At 41.4% G+C, this 12500-nt stretch overlaps 1 protein-coding gene across 1 annotated transcript in view; it reads left to right on the top strand.

The window, feature by feature from the left end:
- The window catches only part of LOC109884513 (glutamate receptor ionotropic, NMDA 2B-like), a 125339-nt gene that overhangs the window by 2757 nt on the left and 110082 nt on the right, over nucleotides 1-12500 (top strand). The window contains 1 exon segment of the mRNA XM_031832169.1: nucleotides 5113-5614. Within this exon segment, the coding sequence (XP_031688029.1) occupies nucleotides 5606-5614 (9 nt within the window). The 5' untranslated portion in view covers nucleotides 5113-5605.

Below are 12500 nucleotides of genomic sequence, written 5' to 3'. Positions count from 1 at the left end.
CTGCCATGTTGTTGTCATGTTGTTCTGCTACCATGTTGTGCTGCTACCATGCTGTGCTGCTACCATGTTGTTGTCATGTTGTGTTGCTGCCATGTTGTTGTCATGTTGTGCTGCTGCCATGTTGTGTTGCTGCCATGTTGTTGTCATGTTGTGCTGCTGCCATGTTGTTGTCATGTTGTGCTGCTACCATGTTGTGCTGCTGCCATGTTGTGTTGCTACCATGTTGTTGTCATGTTGTGTTGCTGCCATGCTATGTTGTTGTCTTGGGTCTCTCTTTATGTAGTGTTGTGTTGTCTCTCTTGTCGTGATGTGTGTGTTTTTTAAAAATGTTATCCTAGCCCCCGTCCCCGCTGGTGGCCTTTTGCCTTTTGGTAGGCCGTAATAGTAACTTACTTGCCTAGTTAAATAAAGGTACCATTTTCTCAACCAGCCCCACCTGGAATGCTTTTCCAAAAGTCTTGAAGGAGTTCCCACATATGTTAAGTACTTGTTTGCTGCTTTTCCTTCACTCTGCAGTCCAACTCATCCCAAACCAACCAATGTTATTTAATAGTTTTGATGTCTTCACTATTATTCTACAATGTAGAAAATAGTAAAAATAAAGGAAAACCCTTGAATGAGTAGATGTGTCCAAGCTTTTGACTGGTACTAATATATATATATATATATATATATATATATATTATTAACTGTTACTAATGATCCTCAGCAACAACCAAAAAAGCTGTGACATCGTTTTCAGAGGATTCAAATGTAGGTAAACAAAACAATGTAATTAAATGGAATGATAATGTAGTCTATACCAACTGAAGGGAACTAACAGTAAATTGGCAGTTGAATATGTGTTGTTATTCGGCTTACTGAAAGTTGCTAATGATAGTGGCTAATATTTTACATTATAAAAATATGGACTTTGTCTTAATTATAGGCCTAAAAATGTATCAGTCAGACTCCTTGACTTTTTCCACATTGAGTTATTTATTTTATTGAACCTATATTTAACTAGGCAAGTCAGTTAAGAACAAATTCTTATTTACATTGACGGCCTACACCGGCCAAACCCGGACGACGTTGGGAACAATTGTGTGCCACTCTATGGGTCTCCCAATCACGGCCGGATGTGATACAGCCTGGATTTGAACCAGGACGTCTGTAGTGACGCCTCAAACACTGAGATGCAGTGCCTTAGACCGCTGTGCCACTCGGGAGCCCCAAAATAATTTAAATCGTTATGGAGCGGGCAGACCAAGCCTCAACATTTTGAACCCGACACATTGTGCAATACTTGGCTGTGTCATCACACAGTTCCATGGTTAGTGCAGGCAGTAGATGAGGGTATAACCTACTATTGTACACTATTCTCCCTATTATAATTCTATGTACAGTAATCTTCCAACATTACCATGGGTTGAAGAACTGAATGTGACCATTTTCAGAATGAATCAAACCACTGTTTTCTTTCTTTCGCTCATGAAGGCTCTCCACACCATTTTTTTTAATGATTCATAAATACTTTCTTAAGTTAAATAATATACAATATCAGAGCCTTTTTAAATCTACAAATTGCATATATTTAGATGGCTTTCCTTCATTGATCCCTAATATTCTAAACCCGTTCAATATATTCTGTTGTGTCCGTTAAAGCTACACCGTATTTATAAGGCTTAAGATAAAGGTACTGACAACCCTATTGAATAAAAACTATACAAGAAACTCTGTTGGCCAGCAAGTGGGAGGGTTTTCAGCAGTTGAATAAAATGTATTGAGTGTGCGCAAGGGAACCACGCTTGCAAAGACCGTTACGCACCTTCATAAGGTAAGTCTGAATACCAAGTGCATAGGAAAGGCGTACTTAACGAATACGTCATTTCCTAAGTCGGAATCGGGCCCATAGAGCCTAGCCTATATCTGTTATGTACAATACAGAGTGTACAGGTAATTTGACTGTCCTTTTGCAATGTGGACCGTTGTGGCTGCATTATGGCTTGTTTCGATTTGGTTTTATTTCAGTATCTCTATCTTATTATGATATTTTCTGATATTTAGCTATATTTCCTCCCATGCTTCCCCTTACATTCAACTGTCTGTGTGATGAATCTGTTTAAATGAGTGATACAGTGAATCGTACACCAGCCAGGGCGTGCTTGGTCCTCTTTGAGGCCCCCTAAAGTGTTGATTTCAGGCTACATCATAGGATTCCCGTGGTGGTTCACTGCAGGCTTGAGTGTCCTAATGGCGTTTGTTGTTTTTCTTTTCAATAGACCCCATATGCCTATTAGTCATTTCTGAGAAATTCACTTTAGCTTCTAATGGAGATGGGGTCTAAGATGGAGGTTGGTGCATGGTGAAAACTGTGCTTGTGAATGTAATTCATATTCCCCCAAAATGTGAAATTCTTGGCTTGCTTTTGGTTATTTTGATATTAGAGGCAGCATATATAACTGCCACAGCTCCTACCTAGTCATTACCCAAGACCTAAGTATTGATCAACTAACTTTCAAGTTATCTACAATTCTACAAAATGTCATATACTGTAGTATCAAATCTGATTCTTATCTTAAGTGGTTTAAGTCAATGTCAGATGTTAGTGGATGTGAGATATAATTTTAAGTCTACACTTTCCTTTACGAAGGCCTTGGATTAAGCTTTTTTAACTAATTCTCCTTCCTAGTCCTCCATCTCAATCATTAGAGTAGAAGTAGTCTCTCAAAGTTACAGCGCGTTGATGTTAATTGAGTATAGTGTACTGTAGACCCAAGCAGTCTGAATGATTTAGGTAGGCTTTTAACCCAGCACAGTGAGGAGGGATGACACTACGCTTGGAGAGTGAGCTCTTATTACTATTTATAATACACAATGTTCCTCCCAGGTACATTTTTTGACAATGTCTCCGTCTCAAATGGCACCCTGTTCCCTATATAGTACATTACCTCTGACGAGGGCCCACAGGGGTTTGGCCGAAAGTAGTACACTGTATAGGTGATATGGTGCCATTCGGGACTCAGACAATGTCTTCCTGTCTCTAACTCACAAAGGGCATCCATCCAGCCCTCCATCTCAGTTATAAAGGATTAATGCTATAACAACGCTGTGACGCATGGTGAGAGGTGAGATTATGTTGCTGCATTTGAGAGACATGGCTAGCCTAACCTATACGTTCAATTTGTGACATTTTTGTTCAATTCTGTAAAGACATGATACTGATTTGCATTTACTGTATGTAGGCTATAGACCTGGCACTTTTTATTGAGTCTCAGAGTGATTTACATTGTATGCCAGTAACTCACATATTTCCTTTATCATAAGCTATGCGTTCCTTTTTTGAAGGGGGCAAAGGAAGTTATAATTACGTATTTAGCAAGGAGACTCCAATCTGCTGCACTTTCCAGATAGATATTAATAATCAGTGGTTTTGTTTAATCCATTTTACTATCACCACAATATATCATATTGTATATTTCTGAATAATTGTCTTTGAAAGACGTTGTTTGATTGTAGTGAGGCCAGGGCTGGCCGGCTTACTTGCATGCGGTACAGTATTTAATTGCCGAAGTGTGTGTATCTTTCTTTGAGCCCAATACATCATTTGCACTATTAATGTCATTTAAATACTACTGAAGGAGTTTGAGATAATTACAGTTGGAAAGAGAGAAAGATGGGTTTTGGATATAAAATGTGTTGAATACATAATTTATCACTCTGCCAGGCAGGATAACAATTCCTTACACAGTGATATCCTCTGACATTTTTCCCAGGGCTAAAATGTGTGTACACACACACACATGCACACACACACACACACACATGCACACACACACACATGCACACACACACACACACACACACACACACACACACACACACACACACACACACACACACACACACACACACACACACACACACACACACACACACACACACACACACACACACACACACACACACACACACACACACACACACACTTCCTAGAGGGCAACATGGTCAAATTCAGCGGGGAAATGCAGGACACAACCCATCTACAAAGTAGGAAGGGATGAAGGCAGGAAGAGAACATGAGAGAATGATGCATATATTACACGGACAAGATCAGAGACTAGTGGGTGTTAGGCCAAAGTTACTTCTTGAATACTTATCATCAACATTGGCAAAGTGCTTCCTATTTGTTGAACCCATTTTATATGTCTGTTGTGTATGGAACTTTTTCCAGAAATCTAATGTTGAATGTCCTGAATGTTAGGCTCAAGTTAAATCTACCCATTACAAACCTTGAATACTTAAAGGGCCAACGCAGCCGTTTGTTTTTCAATATTAAATCATTTATTGGTAGCAATTTAGTACCTTACGGTGATTGTTATTAATTAAAATAGCAAAAAACTCAACAAAAATAGCTTTTTAGCAAATATACATTTCTCAAGCTAAAATTTTGCTAGGACTGTTATTGGCAGAGAGGTTTGGAACTATTTTTCTTATTTGTCTATTAACTCATTTACTGCCTGGTGATAGGCAGGCCAAAACTCCATCCCACCAAAACAGACGGCCTTTCAAAAAGCTCTTACACTTAAAGGGCATTATTGTAATTGTCACAATTTCTCAGTATTATTCCAACCTCATATTGTGGAAATATACATAAAACACAGGATAATCAAGTTTTTGACATCACTGGGCCTTTAATGTCAACATTGGCAAAGTGGTTACTATATGTTTTACACATTTTGTATGTCTGCAATGTAAGATATGGGATATTTTCTGAAATTAGATTTTAAAAAGTGGTATTTAATGTTAGGCCAGAGTTGAATCCAACCACCAGACAAAATTAACTAAGTACTATTTTTCTTTTGCACGTATTTTGTACTGTCTGTCAATGTATAATATGGAACTTTTATAATATATGATAAGAAGATAAATCACACTGCATAATTGTGTGTTGGCCAAGAGCGAAGTGAAAGGTAAAAAGCTGTGTTAAAAGCCTTGAACCTCTGAAGCAATTGACTTGTGTATACAAACGACACAAAAGCATTCACCATTAAGCAGAGAAACATTCGCCCTAACAGATCATGTCTGGTTATTGACCATCTCTCTGTCTCCCTCCTCTCCTCTCTCCCCCAGTCTTGACAAAGACCCAACGTACAGACCGATGATGGTGACTAAATAAACGAGGGGAGAGACAGAAGAAACAGAAGAAGGGAAGGAGGAAGACACGCTCTGATCTCCGCATTGCCACGGCAACCGTTGTTCACACACACGGAGTTGTCAGAGGAAACCTCGTCGCGCTGTATCATCCAGTGGAAGAAGACGGGAGGATGAGTCAGACGTCAAGAGACGATTGAGAGAGCGCCTCGCCCCTCTCCATCTCTTTCTCCATTCGTCATTTCTCAATTTATTTTTTGAGTTCTCCTTACACACTCAAACTTGACACACGCACACTTGTTCAATCCCGGTGCTCATCCCCCACTCCATAAGCCCTCTTCACGTCTACTCCTCTCTGCACGGCTTCATCTGTTCATCCTTCCCTCCATCCGGTGCTATGAGAGGAGTAGTTGGGTCTCAGACCACACCACCATGCCAGTTCTGAAGAGTAGAGAGGAGATCTGGGCTGGCAATGTACAAGGTAGGACCCCCAAGGCCTTTTACGCTTGACCTTTTCTCTCTGTTTCACAGATGCAGTCCATCAGTCTTAGGCCCGAAATTCAATCAAACCTGTAATGTTTATTACATTTACATTGTAGTCATTTGGCAGATGCTCTTATCCATTCATCTTAAGCTAGCTAGGTGGGACAACCAGTACATTTCCGCCCTATAAAGTAGCTATCAGCAAAGTCAGAGCTGGCAAGGGAGAGGAGAAAAAGCCCAGTGCGAGTGTTAGTTCACGAAAATGCATTTTAAAACATAAAAACACATATGAAGTGTATTCGATAATAAACTATTATCCGTGAACATACACACTTGTTATTGTGAAAACTGGACGCATCCACCCATGAGCGGAATGTACCTGGTGGTAGCGGTGGTCTTTGAAGAGAAAGAGCGGCCTAAATATCACAATGCAGGTTCGATTGAAAAGCCTTCCGTTTCTTTATGTGTGATACAATATCCACATGAGGCTGAATGTGTAACTGTCTGCCTTTGAAAGGGCTTATTTACATGTCTTTTGTGAACAGGAATGATCTAATATGACCAGTAAAACCAAAGTCCCCTCTTTAGGCCGTTAGTAACCAATGTTGTTCCTTTTTGTACTCCTTTTAGTACGTAGAGACAGTCATTGCACATTTTCGGGTTTGTTATTTAAATCGAGAACCATTTTGTTTTCAGTACCAGCGAGATCGAGAGAAAAGCGTGAAATAGAGAATGAAACTAGAAACGGATAAAGGGTGAGAATGGAGGATGAAGGAAGAAAGAGTTAGGAGAGCGTAGAGGAAGAAAGGACTTAATTGTCTTCCTCTCTCTCTCCCTGGGGTGGGCGTAGAGGGAACTAAAAGTGGATGGAAAACTGGAAGTGAAAGAGAGCTGGGGGGGGGGGGGGGGGCAGAGACTGGAAGTGAGACAGAGCGCAGGAGAGAGATAGACAGGGAAGCAGAAAGGTAATCAGACAGACAGACAGACAGACAGACAGACAGACAGACAGACAGACAGACAGACAGACAGACAGACAGACAGACAGACAGACAGACAGACAGACAGACAGACAGACAGACAGACAGACAGACAGACAGACAGACAGACAGACAGACAGACAGACAGACAGACAGACAGACAGACAGACAGACAGACAGACAGACAGACAGACAGACAGACAGACAGACAGACAGAGAGGCCCAATTTTGATCAACTCTGATATCTACTGGGTGAAATTCCACAGTGTGCCATCACAGTAGCAAGATTTGTGACCTGTTGCCACAAGAAAAGGGCAACCAGTGAAGAGCCAACACCATTGTAAATACAGCCCATATTTATGTTTATTTACTTTCCCTTTTGTACTTTAACCATTTGCACATCGTTACAACACTATATATAGACATAATGTGACATTTGAAATGTCTTTTGGAACTTTTGGAACTGTTTACTGTTCATTTTTGTTGTTTATTTCACTTTTGTTTATTATCTAGTTCACATGCTTTGGCAATGTTAACATACAGTATGTTTCCCATGCCAATGAAGCCCTTGACTTGAGAGGGGCAGGGAGAGACAGACAGACTGAATGAAACCCAGAGCGAGTGAAAGGGTCATTTATCTGACTGAGGATGGAGATCTCAGACAGAGGTTACGTCTCAAATTACATCCTATTCCTTGTAATGGGCGCCTCTTTTGACCAGAGCCCTATGGGGCAATAATATTGCACTAAATAGGGAATAGGGTGCCATTTGGGACACAGACAGATAGATTGGGAACGGGAGCGTGCAACCCAGAAGGAGCTTGTTTGTGGAGCTGGTTTGGTTTGTGGTGGATTACGTGTTCTCTTGTTCTCTTGCCGGGCTTAGTGGTGTGGCAGCCCCCTTCTGTGATCAGTAGATTGTGACCAGAGTGTGTGTGTGTGTGTGTGTGTGTGTGTGTGTGTGTGTGTGTGTGTGTGTGTGTGTGTGTGTGTGTGTGTGTGTGTGTGTGTGTGTGTGTGTGTGTGTGTGTGTGTGTGTGTGTGTGTGTGTGTGTGCGTGTGTGTGCGCATGTGTGTGTGTGCGCATGTGTGTGTGTGCGCATGTGTGTGTGTGTGCGTGTGTGTGTGTGTGCGTGTGTGTGTGTGTTGAGAGAGTGGCAGCAGTGCATCATGGCCACAGACTGACGACCTGGCAGGCAACTCTATTGGCTTCTGGCTTCATTTGACTGGCTTTACAAATATTGATGGAGTCATTAAAGGATTAAGGGGACTCGAAGTGCAGGCTGACAGGTTTTTGTGTGTACTGAATGTATCGGACAGTGTGTGTGTGCTTGTCGGTTTGTTTGTGAGAGAGAGAGATGTACAAGTATTCCTTGTGGTCAAAGTTAAAGACATTTAAATAGTTATTTTCTTACTCTAGACTTTTTCTGGTCCTCTTCTCATTCCTCGTTGAACCTGTAATGCATCACCATCTCCCAAGTATAGACTTTTCCCGAACGACCATCAGTGTACTGACCCATCGTCGATGCCGAAAATGTATGCCCTCACTAACTGTCGCTCTAATAAGTGACGATCATCTGACTCCCACCCGCTCACTGTTTGCTTCTCTGTGATGAAAATAAGCATTCCAAAGGTCTCTCTTTTTCTACCTCTCTCTCTTTTCCCCCACCGCCACTGCCAGTCATGTGTGACTGTCTTTGGAGGTAGGATGGAAGGTCTAAGAATAGCATAGATGGGCCCCATCGCTGTGATACTGCTGCAGCCCACATAGCGTAGCTTCTCAGAGGGCCATTCTTTCTCACGCTCTCACTCATATCAGCACTCCTTCAACACGTATCCCTCTGAACAGGCAACCGAATATACTTCTAGTGTAGGTGTTTTGATACAATTTATAGGATACGGACTTTGAATAGAAAAAAATGCATCTTCACTGAAATATCCTGGCTTCTTAATATAATAATATATGCCGTTTAGCAGACACGTTTATCCAAAGCGACTTAGTCATGCTTGCATACATTTTACGTACAGGTGGCCCTGGGAATCCAACCCACTATCCATGCTCTACCAACTGAGCTACAGAGGACCACTTCTTTTGACTTGAGTCAATGCAGCACAGTGAGAGTCTAATCGGTTGGTTACTGATCCCCTCTCTTTGGCGGTTTGTTCTGTAAATGACATGATCGGAATGTCTTGGTCGTCGTAGATTCTTAGAGTGCCCTATCAGCTCAACTCATCAGCATGCCTTGAATTGCCCCTTCGATACCTATTCCCCTTAATAGGCTACCTGATATCCTCCTCCATGTCCCAAATGGCATTCTATTCCCTATGTAATGCACCACTTTTGATCAAAAGCTAGTGCACTAAACAAGGAATATGGTGTCATTTGAGACACAACCCTAGTCTAGGTGCTTGGATAAAATTGATTGGCTAGGGTGTATACTGCTTTTGAATAGAGAAATGTCTCCATTGAAATATCTTGGCTTCTCTTGACTTGAGTCAATGCAGCACACTGAGAGTCTATTGGTTATATGATCAGAATGTATAGATGCTGTGCGAACATTTCTTGTTGTTGAAGTTGTCACTGTTCCCTGTCACGCCGACGGAACCTCTTTTGAAGCCGCTTTTTGACAGGCAGACAGAGTTACAGCGAGAGGGAGAGAGAGAGAGAAGGGAGAGAGAGAGGTGAAGAGGGAGAGAAAGAGAAATGGAGAAGGGGTTAGAGAGAGTCAGGTTTTTCAGAGACAGAGAGGCAGAACACAAGGGGAGTGTGGCTCGTCGAGAGAGGGGTGGCGGTATATGGAGATGAGAGAGATGGAGGGATGAGAGAGAGAGTGACAGAGGGAGGTTATGATACCAGAACAGGTTGAAGGAATAAGGGAAGTAACATTTGATGAATTACAAATGAGAGAGAGAGAGAAAAGAGAAGAACTGGGATCATCATGTGTTGTGCAGGTGACTCTTCAGAGAAGGAACGATAGTGAGAGGATAATGATACATTTAACGGAGGAGATGAAGAGGGTGAAAGAGATTCGTAGATGGAGTGTGATCTAACCAGGCTACAGTAGAGTACATGCCATGAAGATAAAGCATGATACTCTTTGTAGTTTCAAACCTCCGTGACAAACTCTTTCCCCAAGGAATCTATCCAGAAAAGAACACAAAGAACCAATGTGACCGTTAGTATGCTGTGGGTGATTCCGTTGTATTCAAGTTAGCAGTGTGCAATGGTCACCATCTACAAGAGGTTTACTAACCAAACCAGGAGTATAGCTAATTTATAGAACACTTGAAATCAGGGGTTGGAACCAAAGTTATTTTCCAATTGTTTTGTTGTGAACAGAACCATTATTTTTTCATTCTGTTCCACTGTTCCCACTAACAAAATAAAGTTCTGAACCAGTTTGAACCCCCAAAAAGTAACGCTTTATATCGTTCCTTTCGGTTCCTTTTTAAACCTCTGAAACATCCATTTGATTTGACATTTAGCTCGACATTATATTACTTCACCAATCAGTGCATATAGAACAGATTGCTGTGGAGCAGGTAAGTGATTTCATCTGTATAGGAAAGTCGTCAATAACAAATTGTATTTTGTCGTAACAGTATGGTTTAATCATAATGAAAGACGAACACACATACTGTGCTGCCAGTCACAGTGTAGGGCGGGAGATGCAACGGAAGTTTTCAGGGTGAGGAAGGAGGATGTAGGAAGCTTGCCTTGAAGCTCTGAGCATTTTGTTATGACAAGCATTATCTGAATTAGGCCCACAGAATTCTACCTACGGTGGAGTGGCTTCTATGGAGGAACTTTGAATGTGTTTGAACTTCCGAGTTGGTTTAATGTTGGTACCAGAGCAAGCTAGCTAGCTAACGAGCTTGTGTGTTCAGAGCAGCACTAGAATTAACAACACGTCTTATCTATTGTATTTACTAAATCCAACGTGAAAAGTGATAACTATTGTATCCTTAACTGGCATTGAAAAGTCCATCCATTCTTCTCTAATTAACCATCTCTCCCTAATTTCTGAATTACGCTTGTAATGTCGTCAGTAGGCTACAGTAACCTATGTAATGTTGTCAGCAGGCTACAGTAACCTATGTAACATCATCAGTAGGCTACAGTAACCTATGTAATGTTGTCAGCAGGCTACAGTAACCTATGTAACATCATCAGTAGGCTACAGTAACCTATGTAATGTTGTCAGTAGGCTACAGTAACCTATGTAACATCATCAGAAGGCTACACTAACCTATGTAATGTTGTCAGTAGGCTACAGTAACCTATGTAACATTGTCAGAAGGCTACAGTAACCTATGTAACGTCATCAGTAGACTACAGTAACCTATGTAATGTTGTCAGAAGGCTACAGTAACCTATGTAACGTCATCAGTAGGCTACTGTAACCTATGTAATGTTGTCAGTAGGCTACAGTAACTTATGTAACATCGTCAGTAGGCTACAGTAACCTATGTAATGTTGTCAGTAGGCTACAGTAACTTATGTAACATCGTCAGTAGACTACAGTAACCTATGTAATGTTCTCAGTAGGCTACAGTAACCTATGTAACATCGTCAGTAGGCTACAGTAACCTATGTAATGTTGTCAGTAGACTACAGTAACCTATGTAATGTTGTCAGTAGACTACAGTAACCTATGTAATGTTGTCAGTAGATTACAGTAACCTATGTAATGTTGTCAGTAGGCTACAGTAACCTATGTAATGTTGTCAGTAGGCTACAGTAACCTATGTAATGTTGTCCGTAGATTACAGTAACCTATGTAATGTTGTCAGTAGACTACAGTAACCTATGTAATGTTGTCAGTAGACTACAGTAACCTATGTAATGTTGTCAGTAGACTACAGTAACCTATGTAATGTTGTCAGAAGGCTACAGTAACTTATGTAACATCGTCAGTAGGCTACAGTAACCTATGTAATGTTGTCAGTAGACTACAGTAACCTATGTAATGTTGTAAGTAGGCTACAGTAACCTATGTAATGGTGTCAGTAGATTACAGTAACCTATGTAATGTTGTCAGTAGGCAACAGTAACCTATGTAATGTTGTCAGTAGACTACAGTAACCTATGTAATGTTGTCAGCAGGCTATAGTAACCTATGTAATGTTGTCAGTAGACTACAGTAACCTATGTAACGTTGTCAGTAGGCTACAGTAACCTATGCTTCAGATGGGAGGGGCAGGTAACCTACATACACACCCACTGTAAAAAAAATTCAGCTGGCAGGCAGACGCTGGAATAGGTTTCTGAGTGAGAGTGAGGGCTTTGCATAGGCGCTTTGTTGTGATTTTTTGGGGACGGGTAAAAAATACGTGGAACATGAAAGAATGTCCCCAACACTATAGATCACTTTCTTTTTCAGTATGGGTTCTGCTCTTCAAATGATTTGGTTATTTTACGGTTTTCGGTTCTGTTCCCTGAACCAGTTCTAACCCTTGTTTTTTAAATACTTTTCTAGTCTTCATGGAAAAAAAATACATTTGGCCCCAGAAAGATAATATTGTAATTAGTGTATCAGAGCTGGCTTGTGTGATAAGTCCCTTTGGTTGAAACCTGAACATTTGGATCGATTCCCCATGCTAATGCCAAGGATTTAGCTCAGTGGGCTAAAATACTATTGCAGCTCGCAGTGCAGGAGACTCCTGAGTCTGAGTGTCCCTAACTACTGTGTGAAGTGAACCTGCCTCCTGAGTCTGGGTGTCCCCCCCCCCCCCCCTGACTGTATCACTGAGCTTGCTTTCATTTGGCCCCTGCTGGGAACAGCTTGCTAATTAATTACCCATGACCACAGAGGTGGGGAGGGGCTGGGTGGGGTTGGAGAGTAACGAGACTGGGAGGGTGGTGGTGAGGGGGAAGCAGGTCATAACTAGTGTCCTCAGGGGGTAG

The sequence above is a fragment of the Oncorhynchus kisutch genome, linkage group LG1 (assembly GCF_002021735.2).
Source record: "Oncorhynchus kisutch isolate 150728-3 linkage group LG1, Okis_V2, whole genome shotgun sequence".
Lineage (NCBI taxonomy): Eukaryota > Metazoa > Chordata > Actinopteri > Salmoniformes > Salmonidae > Oncorhynchus > Oncorhynchus kisutch.
This window is presented reverse-complemented; position numbering and strand designations above follow the sequence as displayed.